This window comes from Rana temporaria, chromosome 1 (assembly GCF_905171775.1).
Source record: "Rana temporaria chromosome 1, aRanTem1.1, whole genome shotgun sequence".
Classification (NCBI taxonomy): domain Eukaryota; kingdom Metazoa; phylum Chordata; class Amphibia; order Anura; family Ranidae; genus Rana; species Rana temporaria.
In genome coordinates, this window is record NC_053489.1 from 369,223,849 (window position 1) to 369,248,692 (window position 24,844).

A 24,844-nucleotide genomic window follows, 5' to 3' on the forward strand; every position below is an offset into this window, starting at 1 on the left:
AAACTAAATATGAAGAAATACTTCCTTAATGATAAATTTCAACATCCTGCACAGACTCAACCAAGCACCTATCCCACTTACAGTACGCTACGTAATAATTCCATGTTTAACCCACAAGTCTCGGATAATCAACACATTGAGGTTTTCAAAAGATTGGTTCTAGAAGATCTTGAATCTCTGGAAGTGAAGAAGAAATTCGACCCGATACATATGAAAAAGGGAATTAAACAACTCATAGAAAGGAAATAACGTAGTAATCCGCCCAGCGGATAAAGGAGGAGCTATAGTGATACAGACCAAAGAACAATATTTGGGAGAAATTAATCGACAATTGTCAGATGATGATACCTATATAAAATTATCAGAAAATCCCACTAATAAATATAAAAAGGAATTAAAATTAGTAGTGAATTTAGGAGTAAAGAAAGACATCTTAAACAAAAAAGAAGCCAAGTATCTTGTACCAGAATGTTGTAGGATTCCAGTGATTTACACAGTGCCCAAAATCCACAAGTCTAAAGATAACCCTCCTGGACGGCCTATTGTCAACGGCATTGAGTCACTTACATCCAGGATGGGACAATATATTGATTATTTCATCCAACCAGCGGTACAAAACACGCGAGCATATCTGAAGGACACTAAACACATTCTCCAACTTATTGATACAGTTCCCGTACTGGAAGGACGTACCATACTTGCCACGACAGACGTGACGTGACTATATACTGTAGTAGGCCACCATGATGCATGTTATGCCACTAAGTGGCTATTACGCACACATAGCAACATGATTTGTAAACAGCGAAAATCTTTGATCAAACGCCTAGAGTTATGCCTCAAATACAACTATTTTTGGCATGACCAGACCTACTACAAACAAGCTATAGGCATAGCTATGGGCACTAAATTTGCCCCTAGTATTGCCAATGCTTTTATGGCCCAGTGGGAAGAAACAGCCATATATGCCACCATGCCTGTGGAACTTACATTGTACAAAAGATATATTGACGATGTAATAATCATATGGAATGGTAGTAAAGAAAGTTTGGAGAACTATCTGAAGAACTTGAATAATAATGAGAAAAATATCAAGTTAGTCTGGAAGATAGATGAAAAATCAGTTGATTTTTTGGATCTGAGTATAACACTGGAAGAAAACAGAATTATAACCAAAACATATTTTAAAACAGTTGATACAAACAGTTACTTGTCAGTAGAAAGTTGCCATCATAAACCATGGCTCTACAACAGGGGTGGGGAACCTGCAAAATCATTCCATCCGGCCCCCCGTGCCGCTGAGTGTGTGTCTGCGGGCGCTACCATTTAATATAGGAGGGGGGCGCAGCCGCAAGTTCTGCCATGGCCACCCGCCAGTGTGTCACTTGGCGAGCGGGCAGCGGCACTGAACATGCATGTGCTGAGGGCGCTCCTCCGAGTGCGGACTGTCACCTCCCCTCCCTTCACTGTGGAGGTTACTGTCTCCCCCCTACAGAGGAGTCTCGTAGTCCCTCCCTGCCAGCGGCGTAACGTCACTCCACTCACGGCCGGAGGCGAGGTGGGAGCTGGAGGGGAGCGCTGTGCACAGGGAGCTGTGACTAACAGCCTGTAGGCTGTGCCCGAGCTAGAGGAGCCGAGGACCCGTCTCGAGGAGCCTGCCTGGCTCTAGCTGAAGCTAGCACTGTGCTACAGAGCAGACGGACTACTTGTAAAGTAAGCAGAAGTTGAACTTAGAGCAGATAAATAAATGGCTGGATGGGGGGGGGGGAGCTGGCTGAGGCAAGGTTAATGACCACTACTGTGTATTATATACAAAAAACAGCAGATAAAATATGGTTTTGAGTTATTTTAAATGAGCCATGCTTGCCATCTGACTTGCATTGTTGCTACCCTCTGTTCATGTGTTCCCAAAGTGGCACTCCCACTGTGAAAGTGCATAAAATTGGAGTATGAACTGTATGCAAATTAACCACTTAAGCCCCGGACCATTATGCAGGTTAAGGACCTTGTCCTTTTTTGAGATTCGGCACTGCGTCGCTTTAACTGACATTTTGCGCGGTCGTGCGACGTGGCTCCCAAACACAGGCTAATTTTTAAGTTGATCATTTTGTACGGCCCCGAATGATGTTACAAAAATCCAAATGGCCCTTGGCAGAAAAAAGGTTCCCCACCCCTGCTCTACAACATTCCGAAAGGACAACTTATCAGATTAAAAAGAAATTGCACCAAGGAAGAGGACTTCAAGGAGCAAGCTAACTTCATTGGGAAAAGGTTAGAAGAAAAAGGGTATAATATATCCTGGATAAAAGAACAAATCCGAAGTGTACAAGAGTTGGATAGAAAACCAATGTTGGAAAATAAAACAAAAGAAAAAGAAAATCAAAAAGATGTTGTGCCTAGCCTCATATTGGACTATAATGTCCAACATAAGGAATTGAATAAACTTATCCAACGACATTGGCACATATTACTCAATGATAAGGATCTAAAAACCATACTCCCCATCAAAAATAATTTATAAGAGAGCTCCAACCCAAAGGCCCCATACACACGATAGAATCCATCCTCTGAAAAATCCCAGCGAATGGGTTTCAGCGGATAGATCCTATGGTGTGTACACTCCAGCGGATCTGTTTCCGCGGATATTTATCCCCTGGGATGGATTCCAGCAGATAAATATTTGCTGACATGCTAAACAAATCTATCCGCTGGAATCCATCCCAACGGATGGATCCGCTGGTCTGTATAGACTCACCGGATCCATCCGTCCGAAGGGATCCCCCGCATGCGTCCTAATGATTCGACGCATGCGTGGAATTCCTTATATGACAGCGTCGCGCACGTCGCCGCGTCATAATCGCGGCGACGGCGCGACACGTCATCGCCAGAGGATTTCGGCGCGGATTTCAATGCGATGGTGAGTACACTCCATCGCATGGAAATCCGCACAAATCCTCGAGAGGATTTATCCGCGGAAACGGTCCGCTGGACCGTATTCGCGGATAAATCCTCTCGTGTGTATGGGGCCAAAGGGATATGCTGGTGAAATCTGTTATTACTCCACCTCCGAAACCTATGTTCTCTTTCTTTAACGGGAAGGGTTTCTTCCCCTGTAGGAATTACTACGCTTGCAGGCATGCCAAACAATTTCAAGGCAAAAGGATAGAGTTCATTGGTACCAATACAGGACATATGCATCAAATTATAGATTTTATAGGATGCCATACGGAGGGAGTCATTTATGTACTCCAGTGTGACTGCAAATTGCAATACGTGGGCAGGACGAAAAGAAAACTCAAAGAGAGAATAGAAGAACACGTACGCAACATAGCCAATGGCTTCCCAAAACATAGTGTATCACGGCATTTTGCGCAGGTACACAATCAAGACCCCACCACATTACAATTTTGGGGCATAGAGAAATATAAAGCATCCTGGAGAGGTAGCCATAAAATACGCGTGATTAGCCAGAAAGAATCACGCTGGATCCATACACTTAATACATTAACCCCTGTGGGTATGAATGTGGATTTCGATCTAAACTGATTATTAAGCAATTTTTAATGGGCTGCAGTCTCTCGGGAGACTCGTGGAGGAGATTGCTGTTGCATACACTAAATCAGGCTTACCACTGCCTTAATACCTGGCTATCAGCCGGCATCCAGCTCTGGTTGCTCACTTCTGCTACCAGGAAGTGTAGCACTTATTGAGGATTGTTAGAGTTTACTCTCTCCCTTCTTTCCTTGCCTCAAGCCCTGCCCTCCTTCACTGAAGACTGTTATTTTCTATTTTATTTGGGTCGTTCCCCTATACCCCTTACAACGTCCAGCAGCCCGGACACAGTCTGTTTCTTCCTTTATTATTACCAGAAAATTTATGTATCGATCCCCCTACCAACCAATACTGTCTTTAAAACTACACTGCTGACTCCGTGAGGAAGCGCTGCTAATGCGCGAAACCGGTCGAGTCTAGCAACGTAGCAAGCCAAACCACCGCAGACATACCCTTGCCTGCATTTCCACAACTTGACAGGATTACTAATTATATTTATACACTTTATTCCATATTCTCTTGGAAGTGTTCAATCTCACTGTGGATACTTTGTTATATTTTATGTATAATTCCTGTCAATGTTTATGGATAGGCTTGCCTAGTTAGCTTTTTAGAAAGTTTTTTGTGCTGGAAACGGCAATACTTTTTCTTCTTTATTTGTTCTACATATTACGATATTTTATATCTAAATAAACAAACCTACTTTTTAGAGAAAATCTCTTCTTGTGTAAATATATTCTGACCAACCAAACCGTGCCTAAAAAGTCCAAAAACTAGCCCTTAGTTATCTCCTTTATCAAGCAATTTTTAATGTTTACATACATATTGAGAAATTTTAGGAATTTAATAAGATATAGATTCCATTAACACTTATTTTGATTGCTGTTGTCCACTGATTATCAATATTTGGAATATACAGTTGTGTTCAAAATTATTCAACCCCCCAATGCTTTAAAGGGTTTTAGGGAATTTAGTGTACATTTGTAATTGTATTCAGAATGAAATCCTACAAGGACTTCTTAAAGAACCATATGCAACTAAAATGACATCAATCGGTTTTGTAATACAGTAGTAAATGTTTCTTTTGTGAATTCTTCATTTACACAATTATTCAACCCCTTAAAGACTACCACTCTGAAGAACAGAGGTTCATTGAAGTGTAATCAATCAGGTATGGAAAACACCTGTGGATGTCAGGGAGCAGCAATAAAGCCTAATAAGCACCAATTAGGCAGCTTTAAAATGACTGTGATACTCAGCTCCTTCTAGACATTTACTGGTGTGGTTACAAACATGGTGAGGTCAAGAGAATGGTCCAGGAAGACAAGAGAAGAGGTGATTACTCTTCACAGGAAGGGCAATGGCTATAAGAAGATTGCAAAGATGTTAAAAATACCAAAAGACACCATAGGAAGCATCATTCGCAAATTCAAGGCAAAGGGCACTGTTTGAAACGCTACCTGGTCGTGGCAGAAAGAAGATGCTGACTTTGACTGCTGTGCGCTACCTGAAGCGCAGAGTGGAGAAAAGTCCCCGTGTGACTGCTGAGGAACTGAGAAAAGATTTGTCAGATGTGGGTACTGAAGTTTCTGCTCAGACAATACGGCGCACACTGCGTAATGAAGGCCTTCATGCCAGAACTCCCAGGCGCACCCCCTTGCTGTCTCCAAAGAATAAGAAGAGTCGACTGCAGTATGCCAAAAGTGAATAATGTTAGGTGTAATGGCGCTAAAACACTAAAAAACTTAAAAAAGTATGCCAAAAGTCATGTGGACAAACCACAGAAGTTTTGGGATTGTGTTCTGTGGACTGATGAAACAGTTTGGGCCCATGGATCAACGCTATGTTTGGAGGAGGAAGAACAAGGCCTATGATGAAAAGAACACCTTGCCTACTGTGAAGCATGGCGGGGGGTCAATCATGCTTTGGGGCTGTTTTGCTTCTGCAGGTACAGGGAAGCTTCAGCGTGTGCAAGGTACCATGAATTCTCTTCAGTACCAGGAGATATTGGATGACAATGTGATGCAGTCTGTCACAAACCTGAGGCTTGGGAGACGTTGGACCTTTCAACAGGACAATGATCCCAAGCATACCTCCAAGTCCACTAGAGCATGGTTGCAGATTAAAGGCTGTAACATTTTGGAGTGGCCATCGCAGTCACCAGACTTAAATCCGATTGAGAACCTCTGCTGGGACTTAAAGAAAGCAGTTGCAGTGCGCAAGCCTAAGAATGTGACTGAACTGGAGGCTTTTGCCCAAGACGAATGGGCGAAGATACCCGTAGATCGCTGCAAGACACTTGTGTCAAGCTATGCTTCACATTTAAAAGCTGTTATAACTGTAAAAGGATGTTGTACTAAGTACTAAGATTGAATGTCCCTTGGGGGTTGAATAAAACTGATAATGATGTGAGCACAGAAAAGACATTTGTGGTTATTTCATTATAAATGTTATGTTATATTTGTCTGACCTACACGTGCCTCTTTGATTTAATTGTAAGCAGGATGACTGAATGATCAAAATCAATGTCAAACTGGCCAAAACAATCAATTTCAGTGGGGGTTGAATAATTTTGAATACAGCTGTATCTATATATCTGATGGCCCCGTGTTTGCGACGGTGTCATTTCAGCTCACCTGAGCATTGCCCCTATTACTGGCATTTTTTGAGATCTATCGTATCTCTTAATTTATATATTCCTATTTTAATTTTTATATATATAATAATTTTTATATATTTTTAACATATGCATGGTACATGTTACCAACATTCTTTCCATGTATTAATATTGCATTTACATGTGAACACATGCAACCATTAATTTTCCTTGTTGGGCCATTTGTCCTTAATAAGATTGTTAGGGATCTTATAATATGATAGGTGCATCTATTCAGCCTTTACCAGTCATACTTATTTATTTGTTTATTTTATTCTACTACATTTTATTTTTGCTTATTCCCACGGTTCGTCTAATAGTCACAGAGCCCCTATGTTGAGCTCTGCCATATTAGTGCAGGTTTGCACTCTGTGGACATATATTTTCTATTAGTCATTCATGTCAGCGGTATATGTAAATCTATTTGGTTATGTCATTCCGCGACATCTAATGACGTTTTTATTGTTTTATTATATACGTCTATATGCGGCTCCATTCATTATTTATTGTCCCAATGCATGGACTTCAAGAAAATGGCGGCTTGTTTACATCCGGTTTTAGTATACTTAAACAGTGGCTTGACAGCCAATCAGGTTCCCCTGATGAAGTCACGAGGCACGTGACGTAACGCCGTAGGGTGTCGAGACCACGTGATACCCGCACCAGCCGGAGGCCAACAGACGTAAGATGGCAACACGCTCGCCGCGTCCTTATGCTTTTTTGCACTGTATCTATTTGCTGCATGTAAGAGTCCACTTTTATCCAATTAAAGACCCCCGTTTTTAAAACTCACTTCACGATTGGAGGCATCTGCTTTCTCTCTCTCTCTCTTCCCCCGTTCTCACCTGCCCCCTTGGATTACTGAGCATTGGCAGTCTGAACAGCTCTCAGCAGTCAGAGGGAATATTGTTGGAAGCAGTGAGACCCGCACCTTGGAGAAATCACACTAAGGGCCAGATCCACAAAAACCCGCCGTAACTTAACTTTTGCCATTTAAGTTACACCGCCGCAAAATCTCTACCTAAGTGCCCGATCCACAAAGCACTTACCTAGAAATTTTGAGCGGTGTGACTTAAATCCGTCCGGCACAAGGCGTTCCTAATCTAATGGGGCGAGTCCCATTTAAATTAGGCGCGCTCCCGCGCCAGACGTACTGCGCATGCTCCCGACGCGATTTTCCCGACGTGCATTGCGCGAAATTACATTGCGCCGAGTTTTGTGAATCACGCTGGGTAAAAAAAGTTGTGTCGGGAAAAAAAAAAGATGCGACGGGAAAAAAAAAAATTTAAAAAAAATTTGACATCGCCTTTGGGAAAGAAGGGTCTACTTTTACAAGGTGTACTAACTTTACACTTTGTAAAAGCAGCCCTAATTTTGCGTTTGCAAACTAACAATTTACGGAGACTTCACGAAGGGAAACCGCTTCGTGGATTTCCGTAAGTGCTAATTTGCATACCTGAAGCGGCATTTCGACGAGAAATGCCCCCAGCGGCGGCCGAGGTACTGCATCCTAAGATCCGACAGTGTAAGTCCCTTACACATGTCGGATCGTCTGCCTATCTATGAGAAACTGATTCTGTGGATCAGTTCCATAGATAGAAACAGGGATACGACGGCGTATCAGTAGATACGCCGGCGTATCCCTTTTGAGGATCTGGCCCTATATGCCTATATATAGCACCTAGAAGGTAAGGGAACTACGAGACCATTTGTGGATACCTGTATTAACATCAGTTATCAGAAGAGAATACGTCAACCATCCAGCACACCATTTAAATGCCCTTATATAGACTAATTCACTTATTTTAATTTTATTTTAATTTATTCACTTTCACTTTGCACATTGATGCACGTTGGTGAATAGAGTCACAGATAGTGTGTTATTTTGAGTTTTACTCAGGTGCACTCTATGTTCGCTACTAGTGTAGCTATTTTTGACTTTATCTGATTGTGATATATTTTATGTATTTACATATATTGTTTTATTAACCCTTGTTGTGGTCACTCATCACATATCTGAAGCGCTTATCATTTTTATTTTTATTAACCATTTTGTAATAGAAATAATTTTTTTTCAAAATTTTGGTATTTTTTTTATTTGTTTAGCAAAAAAAATCTGTGGTTATTAAATACCACCAAAAGAAAGCTCTATCTGTCTAAAAAAAACTATACAAATTTTGTTTGGGTACAGCCAGGGGTGCATTTAGGTTTTGTGCCGCCATAGGCCTGGTAAAACTTGCGCACCCCCTACTTTATATATGATGCACCCCTTCCTTTTTAAGACCCGCCCTGTCATTTTCATGGGAGGACAGAGGGACAGGATGGGATGAGGACAGGGTGGGATGAGGACAGGGGGACAGGATGGGATGAGCACAGGGGGACAGGATGGGATGAGGAAAGGAGGGGATGAGGACAGGGGGGACAGGATGGGATGAGGACAGGGGGGACAGGATGGGATGAGGACAGGATGGGATGAGGACAGGGGGGACAGGATGGGATGAGCACAGGGGGACAGGATGGGATGAGGACAGAGTGGGATGAGGACAGAGGGACAGGGTGGGATGAGCACAGAGGGACAGGATGGGATGAGGACAGAATGGGATGGGGACAGGATGGGATGAGGACAGGGGGACAGGATGGGATGAGGACAGGGGGACAGGATGGGATGAACACAGGGGGACAGGATGGGATGAACACAGGGGGACTGGATGGGATGAGCACAGGGGCACAGGATGGGATGAGCACAGGGGGACAGGATGGGATTTTGCTGCCCCCCGCAAAGTGCCGCCCTAGGCCTGGGCCTTGTCCGCCTAGGCCATAATACATCACTGGGTACAGCACTGCATGACTGCACAATTGTCATTCAAGGTGCAACAGCAGTGAAAGTGCCCAGTAATAAAGTGGCTAAAATATGCAAATTTTTGGGAGGTGCTAACGTGCAAATGTTGCCTTATTTTCACTGGCGTATGCCTGCAGGTCATGCAGTTAATGTAACCCTTATAAAAACAATTTCATATTTTGAATGCATTTTCGGTGCTCCTAAAATTCTTGAATTCAATCATTTTCATTTTCTGACATTCTCAGCCCATCTTTTTGTTTTGTTTTTCAGACAGAAATTTAGTCAATTTTGTCATTTCAGGCTTTAATACAAAGTTGATATTTCTACTTGTACAGTATAATATAATCAATACATCACATTTCTGCTGTACCTTCAGTTATAAAGACATTTGCTTTTGGTGATTAAGATGAACAGAGGCTTGAAGCTAATATTGATATCATAAAAGCGGCTTCCATATTGCTAAATGCAATTTACCCTGAACTGGGAACATATTTCTCACCTTTTTAACTTCTCAAAAAAAAAAAAAACTTAAGCAGTGCAAGTGCCTTTTGCATCATATTCAGAATGCCCTTTTGTTAGGTTTACATGGCTTGCTTAACTACAGTATTAACAAAATCTTACTGATTGTTCCACAAAATGAAAAGTCTTGAGCAACAGATGCAATATAGCATGAAAAACGTTTGTAGGGTTTTCAGTACTGGCACTAACGTGGGGGGCCAGTGAGAACAGTCTTTCATAATTGCCAAGTAGCACAATTCAGTTTTAGATGGGTAGTCCCTAATGCAAATAAAGAGATTATATATGCACATGTGTGTATATATATATATATATATATATATATATATATATATATATATATATATATATATATGAGTGTATCATACCATCTGTTCTTTTACTTCTACGCTGGATATTACTATAAATTAAATGGGCAATAGAAGAGACGTGTAAAACTAGTTGTTGAGCTGCTATTTTATGTCCCCCACCTGTTTCAGTAATAAATATTTTGGTACATTTATGAAAAGCCCAAGTTCCTCTGTCAGAATGATATGCTAAAAATGTATGTACATACGTATATGTATGTATGAGGATCCTTCTATGATCTGGAGTAGAAAAGTAGTGTGATGTTGACCTGTATATGTAGTTCCCTTCACGCTTAACATCTCCACAGTGAAAAAATAGTATTTGAACAGAATATGGACAGCAGCACATTTCTTCATTTCATGGACATTAATCTATTTACAAAAGGAACCACAATATAAAAAAGGAGTCTAATTTTAATGTCACTTGAATGGATACAAATACAATACTTAAAGCAAGCTACTGGCATACACCCAAAAGTATTATACAAGCCACACTCTTGTGGTTGTGGACACTGCATCATGTACATAGAAAAACACAAGTTGGCTGCAGTCAGAAAACTGCCAGTCTGCAGCAAATTTCTGTCTTATCTTCTTCCAAATGAAAGTTTTGTGAACTCTTATCTATAAGAGCCAAGATCAGTAAGATTTAGAAGGTTGAGGCCTTTTGCAGGACTTAATAAAGGATATGTGTGAGCTGTTAGTAATATGTTTGAACATAATCACGATTTACAAGGAATGTTTCAAGTCAGAGGCAGGTTGTAGTGGCTCTGCAGGTAAATTACAATTAATCCATGCCATCGTTTACACCAAGGGCCTGCCTAATTTCACTTTTTGCTTGAGTGTTTTTCTTCTTTTTTTTTTTTCAACAAAGGCTCTCTGTTAAGACACAAGCATACATAACTAAATTTTACCGTTTCACAAGAACATTGCTGTTATTCTGCCCAAACAGTTCTACTTTAAAATACTCAAATAACATGAACCTCAGGGTTGCCACATTATTTTCTCCTATTCTTCTAATAAAGAACATATATTGTTATGCAATCTGAGAGCACCACTTCCGGTTTGAGATCCATGTATACTTAAGAAAAGGGCTTGAGGTATCAGAACCAAAAGCATTTTGAAATAGAATTGACCCAAGTGTCAAAAATAAGCTCTGCACCACGGAGTTCTGAATGTGAAGTCTGTAGAAATGTTTTCAGTAACCTCCCATCCCTGATGCCAGCCCCTTTTTTTCTTTTAAAGTTTATAGGATTACTCTTTTTAATAGGGTCAGCAGAGACTGCATCATTATCAGTGGTTGATCATGTTCACTTATTCATAATGGCTTCTTATGTTGCATAGTGATCAAAGCTGCCCAGATACTCCAAACTGGCTTGGTAACAAAACTGGTATTCATCCTAAAACAGAAAGAAGGAAAAAGGGTTATCAGGGTTTTTCTCCAATATACATACAATATCTCAAAAAAGTGAATATACCCCCTCACATTTTTGTAAATATTTTGTTATATGTTTTCATGTGACAAAACTGAAGAAATTACACTTTTCTACAATGTAAAGTAGTGCATGTACAGCTTGTATAACAGTGTAAATCCCCTCAAAAAAACAAAAAATGGAGTAGGGCCCCCCCTCAAAATCCATACCAGACCCTTTAGGTCTGGTATGGATTTTAGGGGAACCCCCATGCCAAAATAAAAAAAAATGCCATGGGGTTCCCCCCAAAAATCCATACCAGACCCTTATCCGAGCACGCAAACTGGCAGGCCGCAGGGCGAGAGAGCGCCTCCCCCCTGAATCATACCAGGCCACATGCCCACAACCCTTGCCCGGTGGTTGTGGGGGTCTGCGGGCAGGGGGGCTTATCGCAATCTGGAAGGGGACCTCCAGATCCAGCCCCCCCTATGTAAATTGGTAACGGGGTACATTGCACCCCTACCATTTCACAAAAAAAATTGTCAACATTTTAAAAACCACAGGAGAAAGCTTGTGACAAGTCCTTTATTAAAAAAAAAAAAAAAAAAAATTCCAACAATGTAATCCATTCTTGAGCGATACAGAGGAAAAAAAAAAGCCGTCTCGATCCCGCCGCTATGAACGATACCGCCTCCATAGGAGGCACTCGGCTGAATGACGTGTGACCCGTTTGACAGCTCTTTTAGAGCTGAGGGCGGGGCCACCTGTCACGTGTGTGGGTGACCCTGCCCCCTCTGATGCAAGGGGAAACGCCGGGGTTACCCAGGGACATGCACGGGTGACCCCGCCCCCCTCTGATGCAACGGGAAACCAGTGTTGCATCAGAGGGGGGCGGGTCACCCGTAAACGTCACTGGGTAACCCCGGCTTTTCCCCTCGAGTCAGAGAGGGGCGGGGGCCAGCCGCGCATGTGACGGGTGGCCCCGCCCTCAGCAATATAAGAGCTGTTAGGCTGGAGCGCGTCATTCGTCGAGTGCCTCCTGTGGAGGCAGGATCGTGTGCGTTGTATCCTCGCTGGAGATTGAGAATGGAGTACATCGCTGGAGATCGAGAATGGATTACATCACTGGTATCTTTTTTTTATTTAATTTTGTGCGTTGTATCCTCGCTGGAGATTGAGAATGGAGTACATCGCTGGAGATCGAGAATGGATTACATCGCTGGTATCTTTTTTTTATTTAATTTTTTTAATAAAGGACTTGTCCCAAGCTGTCTCCGGTGGTATTTAACATTTTGACACTTTTTTTGTGAAATGGTAGGGGTACAATTCATTACCAATTCACATAGGGGGGGCCGGGATCTGGAGGTCCCCTTTGTTAAAGGGGGCTTCCAGATTCCCATAAGCCCCCCTGCTCGCAGACCCCCACAACCACCGGGCAAGGGTTGTAGGGATGAGGCCCTTGTCCCCATCAACATGGCCCGGTACGGTTCAGAAGGGGGGGCACTCTCTCGTCTCACCCTCTTTTCCTGCAACCTGCCAGGTTGCGTGCTTGGTTAAGGGTCTGGTTTGGATTTTTGGCGGGACCCCACACCATTTTTTTTTTTTTTGGTGCAGGGTTCCCCTTAAAATCCATACCAGAGCTGAAGGGTCTGGTATAGATTTTGAGGGGGACCCCTATGCCATTTAAAAAGAAAAATGAGCGCAAAGTTTCCCTTAATATCCCTACCAGACCCAAAGGGCCTGCAGTTTTTCTGTATTGCCGGGACCCAACAATTCATTATAGCCACGAGTAGTTTTTTTTTTTAAATGACTTTTTTCCTTTAGAAATTTATTTTGTGCAGAGACTGTTATAAACATGGGAAACATGCACTACTTTTCAGGCATACTATAGACCCCCCCCCCCCCCCAGGTACGAAATTTAAACTTTTATTGTTTTACTTTAAGCATTATTAACCACTAGCCGACCAGCCGCCGTAAAACTGCGAGAACCAGGAGCTATGTGTGTAAACACACAGCTCCCGGTCCTGTCAGGGGGAGAAATTACTGATTGTCTGTTCATACAATGTATGAACAGCGATCTGTTATTTCCCCTAGTCAGTCCCACCCCCCCCCTACAGTTAGAACACACCTAGGGAACATAATTAACCCCTTCCTCGCCCCTAGTGTTAACCCCTTCCCTGCCAGTGACATTTTTACAGTAATCAATGCATTTTTATAGCACTGATCGCTATAAAAATGCCAATGGTCCCAAAAATGTGTCAAAAGTGTCCGCCATAAGGTCGCAGTACCGATAAAAATCGCAGATCGCCACCATTCCTAGTAAAAAAAAAATATGAATAAAAATGCCATAAAACTACCCCCTATTTTGTAGACGCTATAACTTTTGCGCAAACCAATCAATAAACGCTTATTGCGTTTTTTTTTAACGAAAAACATGTAGAAGAATACGCATCGGCCTAAACTGAGGAAAAAAATAGTTGATATATTTTTGGGGGATATTTATTACAGCAAAAAGTAAAAAATATTCATTTTTTTTCAAAATTGTCGCTCTATTTTTGTTTATAGCGCAAAAAATAAAAACCGCAGAGGTGATTAAATACCACCAAAATAAAGCTCTATTTGTGGGAAAAAAAGAACGCCAATTTTGTTTGGGAGCCACGTCGCACGACCGTGCAATTGTCAGTTAAAGTGACGCAGTGCCGAATCGCAAAAAGTGGCCTGGTCATTGACCAGCAAAATGGTCCGGGGCTGAAGTGGTTAAATCTACTGCTTTGCATTTGCATTGATACATGTCCCTTGTAAAATGTATAACATGACTTTTTGTGACAGTTTGCCCTGCACCTCCTCTCCAGCCTCGAAACTGAAATCCACCGGCTTTTACTTTGACAGCTGGCTGCCAATAGAGTGACCAATACTAGGACCCTATATATTAGGCTCATCTTATGGACTTTCTAGTGTGAGGACTTTTTTAATATATCTTTTTAAACTTTCCTTATAAACCTAATGCTGCGTACACACGATCGGAATTTCCGACAAGAAAAGTTCGATGTAAGCTTTTGGTCGGAAATTCTGACTGTATGTAGGCCCCATCTGACTTTTTCTGTCGGAATTTGAGAGTGGTTCTCAAATTTTCCAATGGGAAAAGTTCTTGTCGGAAATTTCGATAGTCTGTATGCAATTCCGACGCGCAAAAATCCTACGCATGCTCGGAATCAATCCTACGCATGCTCGGAATCATTGAACTTGTGTGACTGTGTGTATGCAACACAAGTTTGAGCCAAAATTCCGTCTAAAAAAACCCCACAGTTTTCTTGTCGGAATTTTCGATCGTGTGTGCATTTGCTAAATCTGTGATATTTGCTAAATCTGTGTGTACCCTTTTGTCAGTTCTGTTATCACTTCAAATTCTTTTGGTACCGTTCTTAAGCACTCTCAAACACCCATTCCTTACAGTGTTGAGAAGCTGATGCCAAAACTATCCAATTTGTCTCTTTCTCTATAAATATATATATATATATATACACACACACACACATGTATAGATACACACACACACACATTGTTCATAATGATATCACTTTCACTTTGCATATTGAATATGTATTTTTTACTTTTATTAAAACAGATTTAAGCAAATATCCCTGAAAATGTGTGCTGTAAAGTTGTACTTTATCTTACCTCTGTCTGTACCATTGCTGGTCTTTGAGTTCGCAGCATCTTTACCGTTTGGAAAACATCTACAACCCCCTCATAGCGCATTCTTTCTAAGACGATACTGAGGGTAATGAAAACCCCTGTCCTGCCAACACCAGCACTGCAAATAAGGATAGAAAATATAAATGGAATAAAACTAGAATAAGGATCACACAAACATGGATGCAAAGAGCCAAAACATTTAATATGCAGTTTATTTTATATAAACAAATAATTATAATAGGATCAAGTCAAATGCAAAGGTTCTGCATTTGAGCTTCCCTGCCAAATGGCTTTATTTTTAACCCGTTCATGACTAAGCTTATTTCTGACATTTGGTGTTTACAAGTCCGCATCTGTATTTTTTGCAAGAAAATTACTAAGAACCCCTGAACATTATATATATATATATATATATATATATATATATATATATATATATATATATATATATATATTTAGCAGAGAATCTAGAGAATAAAATGGCGATTGTTGCAATATTTTATGTCACACAGTATTTGTGCAGCGGTCTTTTACATGCAATTTTTGTGGAAAAAGACACTTTCATGAATTAAAAAAAAACGAAACAATAAAGGTAGCCCAATTTTTTTGCGCAATGTGAAAGATGATGTAATGCTAAGTAAATAGATACCAAACATGTCACGCTTTAAAATTGCGCACACTCGTGGAATGACGACAAACTATGGTACCTAAAAATCTCCATAGGGGACGCTTTAAAAAATGTAACGGTCACCAGGTTAGAGTTACAGAGGAGGTTTAGTGCTAGAATTATTGCTCTAGCGGCAATACCTTACATGTGATATTTAAACACCGTTTACATATGCAGGCGCGACTTCCGTATGCATTTTCTTTGATGTTTATCATTTTTATTACTGGCACAAGGAATGTAAACATCTCTTGTGACAGTAAAAGGCGGTGACAGATACTGTTTATGGAGGGATCGGGGGTCTAAAAGACTCAAAATCCCTCCTTTGTACCTCAAAGTATTCAGATCACCGAATAAACAGCAGCCGAGTAAACCGGAAGTGACGTTGTGACGTCGCTTCTGTTTTTACATACAGGAGACTTAAACTAAGCCGTTTCCAGCTTTGTGCCAGTCTCTGTCTAGATGCCGGAAAAGGCGGATCGTGGATCGGGTCTCCCGGTGGAACGGGAGGCCCGGTAAGAGCGCTGAAAGGCAGTGGGAGGTGTCCCCTCCCGCTCCTCCGGGATAATAACCAAGTGGCTTTTAGCTGCTTCGGTTGTTATCCCTGGAAAGCCGTCCGCCCGCTCTAAAAAACGGTACCGGGATGATGCCTGCAGCTGCGGGCATCATCCTGGTATAACCCTTTAAAGCTGAAGTCGCATATATGCGTACACTCGGCGGGAAGGGGTTAATATGGACATCAATTTTCTGTACCTGGTGGTCTCTTTAGCTCAATACATATGTTTGCCAGCATCTTACCCTACCAAACAGTCCTGATTCTAGCCAGCATAACACTAGCTCACTTTAGGCTAGCCCAGTGTTTCTCAATTTTTTTTTCAGTCAAGGCACCCTTTAAAATTATAGACAATCTCAAGGCACCCCATTCTAAAATGTAAAAAACTATTCCAATAGTGTTACATAATGCAGCAACATCCACACATGCAGGACACCCCGTTAGAGGTAATGTTTTTCTTCCAAAGCAAATACACTTTTGCACACTGGCACTGACTAGTATTCCAATGTCTTCTCCTGAACTTCTCCTTCAATTTCTCTCCATCAGTCTGCTAATGTGCCCCAGTGCTGAGGGAGAGAGGCAGAGGAGGGACAAACAAGGATGCTGTGGAGGCGACAGACATCTTCCTTAACAACTAATGACATCATTGGTTGTTAGAATGGCAATGTCTAGAAGGTCGTAATGGTTCATAATGAAAACCTGTGGCTTTGTGTAACTAAAAGGCGGTGCCTTGACAAAATGCCCAAAATGCCCCAGGGTGCCCGGGCATCCTGGTTGAAAAAGGCTAGTCTAGCCCACAATCATTAAGTGTACGAAGGAGGATGAACAAAAACAGAGGCACTAGAAAAAACCTATGAATACAGCTCAGGTTGGAGTTTAACTCCATACCTTGCGACTTTAGTAACCTACTTATACTTGTACTGCTGATGTAAGCAAAGAATGGAAATGTGTGTGGTCCCGCTGGTGCGTTATAACTATCAAGTAGTGTATAGCATACTTTGAAAAATGGCTGCTCTCCCAATCCAGTCTGTGTAGTTAACATGTGTGAGATGTCCTCAGGCTTGCACCACTCCAGAAGCCATGCCCTCTAAAAATGTTTTGCCCCACCCACTGGAGATTGGTCATTCAATGACTTTATGAATTTAGTAAAATACTTACTGAATATAATTTAAGTGGCATTTCTTTTCTTAGGCTTTTTTCACTCTGTGTTCACCTGGTGATCTGGCCTGTAACACACCTCCTGTATTATAGTTCAGGGGGCACCTTTGGACAACAGCATTGCCAGTCTAGGAGAGGGGAGTGTTGTATGAACTAGCAGATTTACACTAACAAATGTAAGTCAAATTCCTGCTGATATTACAATGGAGAGCTTGCGCTTTTAAAAAATAGATAAAAATGTGTGTATAGGGTGCTCTGAATAGCAGGACTAAGCAGATGGTTGTCTTTATTGAAGATAAAAGTGTTTGAATGGCATAACAATTTCATCCACTTTAAGACAGCACTCAGAAGAGCAAAGCGATCTCTAAAAAACAAAACAGAAAAGGCGCATCTATGTGCAGTATGTTTAAACTTTTAATATCTCAAATGGATTAAAAACACGTATGCCGGGTACACACGAGAGGATTTATCCGTGGAAACGGTCCTCCGGACCGTATCCGCGGATAAATCCTCTGGCGGATTTTGATCTCCTGGTTGTACTAACCAGGAGATCAAAATCCCCGCGGAATTCCGTCCGCGGTGACGTGTCGCGCCGTCGCTGCGATGATGACGCGGCGACGTGCGCGACGCTGTCATATAAGGATATCCGCGCATGCGTCGAATCATTACGACGCATGCGAGGGATGTGTTCGGACGGATCGATCCGGTGAGTCTGTACAGACCACCGGATCGATCCGTTGGAGCCGATTCCAGCGGATAGATTTCTTAGCATGCTAAGAAATTTTTATCCGTTGAAAATCGGTCGGCCCGAAAAAAATCCGCGGAAAAAGATCCGCTGGGTTGTACACACCAGCGGATCTATCCGCTGGAACTGATCCGCAGATCAATTCCAGCGGATAGATCCTCTTGTGTGTATGGGGCCTTAGGCCTAGTACACACGAGAGGATTATCCGCTGGAAACGGTCCTCCGGACCGTTCCCGTGGATAAATCCTCTGGCGGATTTTGATCTGATGGTTGTACTAACCATCAGATCGAAATCCGCGCGGAATCCATCCGCGGTGACTTGTCGCGCCGTCGCCGCGATGATGACGCGGCGACGTGCGCGACGCTGGAAGGTGAAGACTTCCCACGCATGCGTCGAATCATTACGACGCATGCGAGGGAGGGGATCGGACGGATTGATCCGGTGAGTCTGTACAGACCACTGGATCAATCCGCTGGACAGGATTCCAGCGGATAGATTTCTTAGCATGCTAAGAAATTTTTAACCCGCTGGAAATCCATCGGCCCGAAAAATATCCGCGGAAAATTATCTGCTGGGCCGTACACACCACAGGATCTATCCGCTGGAACTGATCCGCAGATAAATACCAGCGATAGATCCTCTCGTGTGTACGTGGCCTTACAGGGAGCAATTCTCCAAGACCTGGACCTCGTGGTCTATGTTTCGATACTCCTCAAAATGTATTCCATGGGCCACAGAGGATTCCACTGACGCACCTGTGTAGCCGGAGTGGAATGTCTCTCTCTTAATTTATACATTCCTTACTGCCTTGACCCCTCTATCCCCACTCTCGTTTTCTCATTTCCCCTTATATGTTGCAGTGTTTCACGATCACCTAAATCACAATCTCTAGTCTTAGACTGGAACGGTGGCACACACCGAGCTTCCCCCTCAGAAAAAACATGTTCAGCACAGCAACAAAAGCCCTAGCCTACTTGTAATGAGTGGGCACCACTCCTTGAGTAGATAGTGGTGCTTACCTAACCTTAAGCCAGGTTAGACGCTGTAAGTATACAGGCTTATATACCACACTAAATCAATTGAAGCTCACTAATTATCTAAACCAAGACACGGTATGGCACCAGTGTTGCAATGATGTATATTTGTTTATGTGCCATTGAATGACATATATGTCTACTGTACAATGTTTCTATCTCAATAAAATAAGATTGAATTAAAAACACTTACAGGATGGATGTTAAAAGGAACTCATCATAAGTATGTTGAGGAGGTGATTCGGCATCAGGTTTGTCCCAGTGTGTATCTAAAGTTACAAAATATAGTCCAGTCAGCAACATGAATCCCAAAGAGGATTCCACAACCGGAAGTGAGGTAATCAAAATGGGACGCGTTTCGGAACTACTGATTGGTTCCTTCTTCATACCAATGGCTGGAAGTTAAAAAGGCTTAACTTCTTATAGTCTAAGGGCGGGTTATGGGTAGGACTATGGGTGGGCCTATGGGCGGCAATGAAACAAGAGAGCAACATTAGCCAAGGGTTATGGTGTGCTGTATAAGCACTAGAAAAACAAGGGATGACATACTTAAGTGTACGGGGTTGCCCCAAAACTCATATAAAACAAAAACAAGATAAACAAGACAAAACCAAATGGAGAGAAGGCTCCAATTTGTCAATGACAATGGACATGCGGGTATAGGACCATAGCAACTGCATTGCATATCCATTCATTTACATGGACATGGTATAAAATAGTATATTATTATTTTATACCATGCCCCCTATTGTTTTAGAAGTGACCAATAAGCTTTTTTCACTAATATACAATACTTCACCCTATACCATGTCCCCCAATGCATAGGAGGTTCTCCTAATATCCATACATGTATATATGTAATTGTAAATGAATGGATATGCAATGCGGTTGCTATGGTCTATCTTATACCCGCATGCCCATTGTCATTGACAAATTGGAGCCTTCTCTCCGTTTTTTTTTGTCTTGTTTATCTTGTTTTTGTTTAATATGCGTTTTTGTGCAACCCTGTTCACTTATTCATGTTATCCCTTGTGTTTCTAGTGCTTGTACAGCACACCATAACCCTGGGCTAATGTTGCTATCTTGTTTCATTCCCGCCCATAGTCCACCCTTAGACTATAAGAAGTTAAGACTTTTTAATTTTCAGCCAATGGTATGAAAAAGGAGCCCATCAGTAGTTCCGAAACGCATCCCATTTTAATTATCTCACTTCCGGTTGCGATCCACACTGGTATTGGTCCCCTTACTGCTGACATCTCTTCTGGGACTCCTGTTCCACGCTGTCCTCTGCGGCGCGGCTGCACCATTAGCGTTCCCAGAGCTGCGGCTTCCCTTTGTTGGCCTCTTTGTGATTCATGTTGCTGACTGGCCAAACTTTCGATACAAACTGGGACAAACCGGATGCCGCATCACCTCCTCAACATACTTATGATGAGCTCCTTTTAACATCCATCCTGTAAGTGTTTTTAATCCCTTTGGGATATTAAAAGTTGAAACATACTGCTTTTAAAAAATAATAGACTTAGTGGCCAGATCTTGAGAAAAGAAAGAAAGAAGAAAAAAAGGAGAAAAAAAAGAAAGAGAAAAAAGAAAGGAAGGAAAAAGAAAGGAAGAGAAAGAAAATAACATCACATCAAAACATGCACTTTAATGGGAGTGTCATGGATAATGCAGTAATGTTTGTCTGACAGCTTACCTCTCCATGTGTTCTAAGAGGCCAGCCACTCTCAAATGGCTGCATAAGTAACCTCTCCTCAAAGCATGGCTCCACCCCAGCCCCTATCAGGGAACTCTATATTAACTTGTGCACTGCAAGGCTGTTCTGCTGATCAATATTGTGTGTTTGGCTTTCGTGTGCGACTTGCTGTCAATTCTACGTCTGATTCCAGTTACCGATCTTGGCTTGTTCTTGACTATCCTTACCTGCTTGTTACCCTGACCTTTGGCTATCTCCTGACTATACTTACCTGCTTGTTGCCCCGACTTTTGGCTATCTCCTGACAATCCTTTGTTGTCCCAGTCTGCTGCTTCCGCTCTACCTCCATGTAGTCTACTGTGAGCTGGGAGGCCCTAGGGGTTGCGACCTGAAGCCAGACTGCAGCCAAAACCACTAGGAGCATCTGGTGAGCGCTCGCTGGCTCTTAGAATCAGCGCCCTGGGAAATCTCATGCTTTAGCTCCCAGTGTCATCCGTGTAGGTACTAGAGTACCTGCTCTCCTGTATATCCTAGAGCTCCATCCACAGCAGTCAGCCGTAGGGTCCACTCCCTTGCGGTGCACTCCAGACCCCAATGGGGTGCATCTGTCACCTGGACTCAGGTGACCTGACAGGGAGTTTATTATTGGATGTACTTATATAATTTATGTACAGCCTTTACTATCACATTTTTTTTCTCTTTTTCTGGCACTTATTGTGTTTTTTCAGAACATATTTGACTATTAATACTTTGTCATTAATGCTATTCACTCCCATTTTATATTGGGTTTTTTGGTAGCGCTACACTGTTTTCAGTTACCTATTTTTTTTGTTGATGGTGTTTGTTAAGGCTGTACACAGAGCGCACACCCATATCTCCGGTACTAATAAGCAAACATTTTGTCTAATGATATAATGCATCTAACCTAGCACTCTATTTCATGTATATCTAAAACCCAGCAATCCAAGTAAACAGACATCACCATAGCTTACGTCCTCATCTCAGCATGACTGCCTGCCGAGCAGTTTACTGGTTCTTTTATTCAAAGACAACAAAAGAAATTACAAACAGGAAGTCCTGGCTCCAACAGCCAATCGCTTCCTATACAGGATGTGACCTCACAGGATATGACCTTCCAACAGGATTAGTTAATACAAACAACCAATGAATAATGGCTAGAGTCTTATGGGCATGTCTGGGCAGGGAAAGCGTGTATGTATGTTTTTAACAAAAGAAGCCGCCTGGCTTTCAAACATGGATGTTCTCCCTGACCATGACAATTCATAAGCTCCTGTATTACAGCTGATAGGAATCCTTATTTTGGGTTATTCCCTAGAACAACAAATACCCTAATTATACTACCGTTCCTGGGGATGGAAGGCTTTCTGCAGGTGCACGCTACAAATCTAGACCTGTGCTGATCAGACACAGCAGATCAAGAGCGTACATCCGACCTATAACCGATAATGTCCTGGCAGAGTAAACATATCCCCTCCAGATGAATGTCTGTGCTAATGCACAGGGGCCCTTTCGCTGGCAGACACATCCCCACTCTGCAAACACCTCTCTCCAACCCCAGGAAGTTTTCTGGAAAGAAACGCGTTTCCTGAGCGTACAGGCTGTAAGTGACGTGGCAGCCTCACTTCTTTCCTCAAGCTAATTAATAGGACTCAAGGGCTTGCAATATAAAGTATGAGAGGGGGAATGGCCAAGGTGAAGAATGCATAGTGATTGGTCAGCGTGTCGTGGTAATCTACCAGCGAAAGTTCAAACACTAGGTAATGACATGGCATAATGGTGATTATAGACAGGGACAAATGTACATTAACACATGGCAAAAAGCGGAATTTATCCCAAATTTTTTTTTACACTGTCCCTTTCATTTTATTTTTTTTAAATCACTTTTATTCCTATCACAAAAAATGTAAACAGAAATAAGGCATGACAGGTATGGAGAGATCTGGGGTCTATAAAACCCTAGATATGTCCTTTACCCTGGGAAAGCATGAGATAACAAAACAAAACATTGATCTCTGCTTTTTAGAGGGAAAAATGGCAGTGTTTACATTGTCATGGCGTTGCTTCTGGTCTTCAAGGGTCATAGAGAAGGCCAGATCAGATCCCCAGCTTCCTGCTTCCTGTAAAAGCAATCCATGGGATAATGAGCCGCTAGGATGGATTTTACATTGCAGGGAATCGCCGGCTGAAAAAAAAAGATATCTGGATGATGCCTGTACCTGCAGGCATCATCCGGATATCTCCACTCAAAGTCCACGACATCATATGACGTAATGCGTGCGGGAAGTTGAAGAGTTATGCCTCGCACACGTGATCAGTTTTTCCGTCAGGGTTTTTCCGACGGAATTCCGCTCAGGCTGTCAAAAACGCGGTGACGTACAACACTACGACAAGCCTAGATAAATTGTTTCCGAGCATGCATGGTTTTTTCTCCGTCGGAATTCCAAACAGACGAACAGAATTTCCGATAGAATTTTTTTCCGTTGGGAAAAAAGAGAACATGTTCTCCTTTTAAGTCCGTCAGAATTTCCGATGGAAAAAGTCAGATGGGGCATACAAACTGTCGGAATATCCGGTTAAAAAATTCTGTCCGACTTTTTTCATCGGATATTCCGACCGTGTGTACACGACATTAGAAATATCAAATATGCTCTGGGTCTACAGCCATTTTGTAAATGATGAAAAAGAAAAAGGAGGTAAAATGTGAATTCTGGTTACCAAAAGATCAAATAAGTCTTTCCAATGTAGACTTTGTAAATCATTCCATTACATACCTACAATAACGGAATTTGAAATAGAAATACGATCTTTCTATAATTGTAGCTCAAAAGGGGTTATATATGCAGCAAATTCCCATGTCTAAAATTAACTATAGACAAAACAATAAGTACATTGTACATTTTTGTATATTCAGGCATTCAAATCGATAACCGGCAAATCATCAAAACAACCTGATTGCCTCATTACCCCTCCTATTCCAAGTAAGATTTTTACCCCATACAAACCAGGGGCAAACCACTAGACATTTTCCAAAAGTCAGTAGAAAATGATCTTGTGAAACGTCCACTAACAATACACCTAAACACCACCAAAATCTATAAAAAGGAGAGAGAAATTTTAAAAACTTTACAAGATGACCCAAATATCGTCATAAAAAACTCAGAAAAGGGAGGGGCGGTGACTATACTTGAAATAGGATTACCTGAAGGAGGCAATTAGATAAATCTCGAATGTAGATATTTATACCTGTATACCCTTAGGCCCCTTTCACACTGGGGCGTTTTTCGAGCGTTATTCAAGCGTTATTGGAGCGAAGCCTCATCTGCAATCCCAATGTGCTGGTAAAGCACCGCTAAGACCCTAACGTTTTAGGGCGTTTTTGCAGTGCCTCAGTGTGAAAGGGTAAGGCTTTTTTAACAGAGCTTTCAATTAATTTCAATGGAGAGGGGCGTTTTTGGAGCGTTTTTTTCAGTGCCCAAAAGCTGCTCCAAAGATGCTGCTTGCAGGACTCAGTGTGAAAGGGTCCATTGAGATGCATGGAGATCGTTTTATGAGCGTTTTAATATCACTATTTTAAACGCTAAAATGCTGTAAAAACAGCAGTGTGAAAGGGGTCTTAGATCTCACCCTGGTTTTTCAACAGCTTCCCGCCTGGAGGGCGTACATGGATGTCCTTCAGTTTCAGTGGTTATACCAGGGTGATGCCTGCACCTACAGGATTAATCCCAGTATTGATCTTTTTCAGCCGGCAATTCCCTGCACCATAAGAACAAACATAGGGGCTATTCAGCCACTTGATTGTTCTTACAGGTGTCCCCCCTGCCACCCTCCAGTGCTTCTACCGGCTCGCCGTGTGATCGGAAAGCCGCTGAAAGAATCCATCAACAGGGAATTTTTTCATAGAGAATACTGGTGACCAGCAGTCTCTAGGACCGAGACCTGGGCGAGAAGTTATGACCT

The 24,844-nt window shown here is 42.1% G+C and overlaps 1 protein-coding gene across 18 annotated transcripts in view; it reads right to left on the bottom strand.

Moving 5' to 3' along the window:
- Positions 1 to 9,333: 9,333 nt before the first annotated feature.
- Positions 9,334 to 24,844, bottom strand: part of PTPRS (protein tyrosine phosphatase receptor type S) — a 565,376-nt gene continuing 549,865 nt past the window's right edge. For 13 of the 18 annotated variants that reach the window (XM_040322474.1, XM_040322467.1, XM_040322459.1 and 10 more), the window contains 2 exons: positions 14,998 to 15,133; positions 11,228 to 11,307 (listed from right to left, as the gene is read on the bottom strand). In XM_040322474.1, coding sequence (XP_040178408.1) covers positions 11,239 to 11,307; positions 14,998 to 15,133 — 205 coding nt within the window. In that variant the 3' untranslated portion in view covers positions 11,228 to 11,238. Of the gene's footprint in view, positions 11,308 to 14,997; positions 15,134 to 24,844 lie in introns of all 18 variants that reach the window. The other 5 variants (XM_040322493.1, XM_040322436.1, XM_040322492.1 and 2 more) reach the window with 1 other exon arrangement.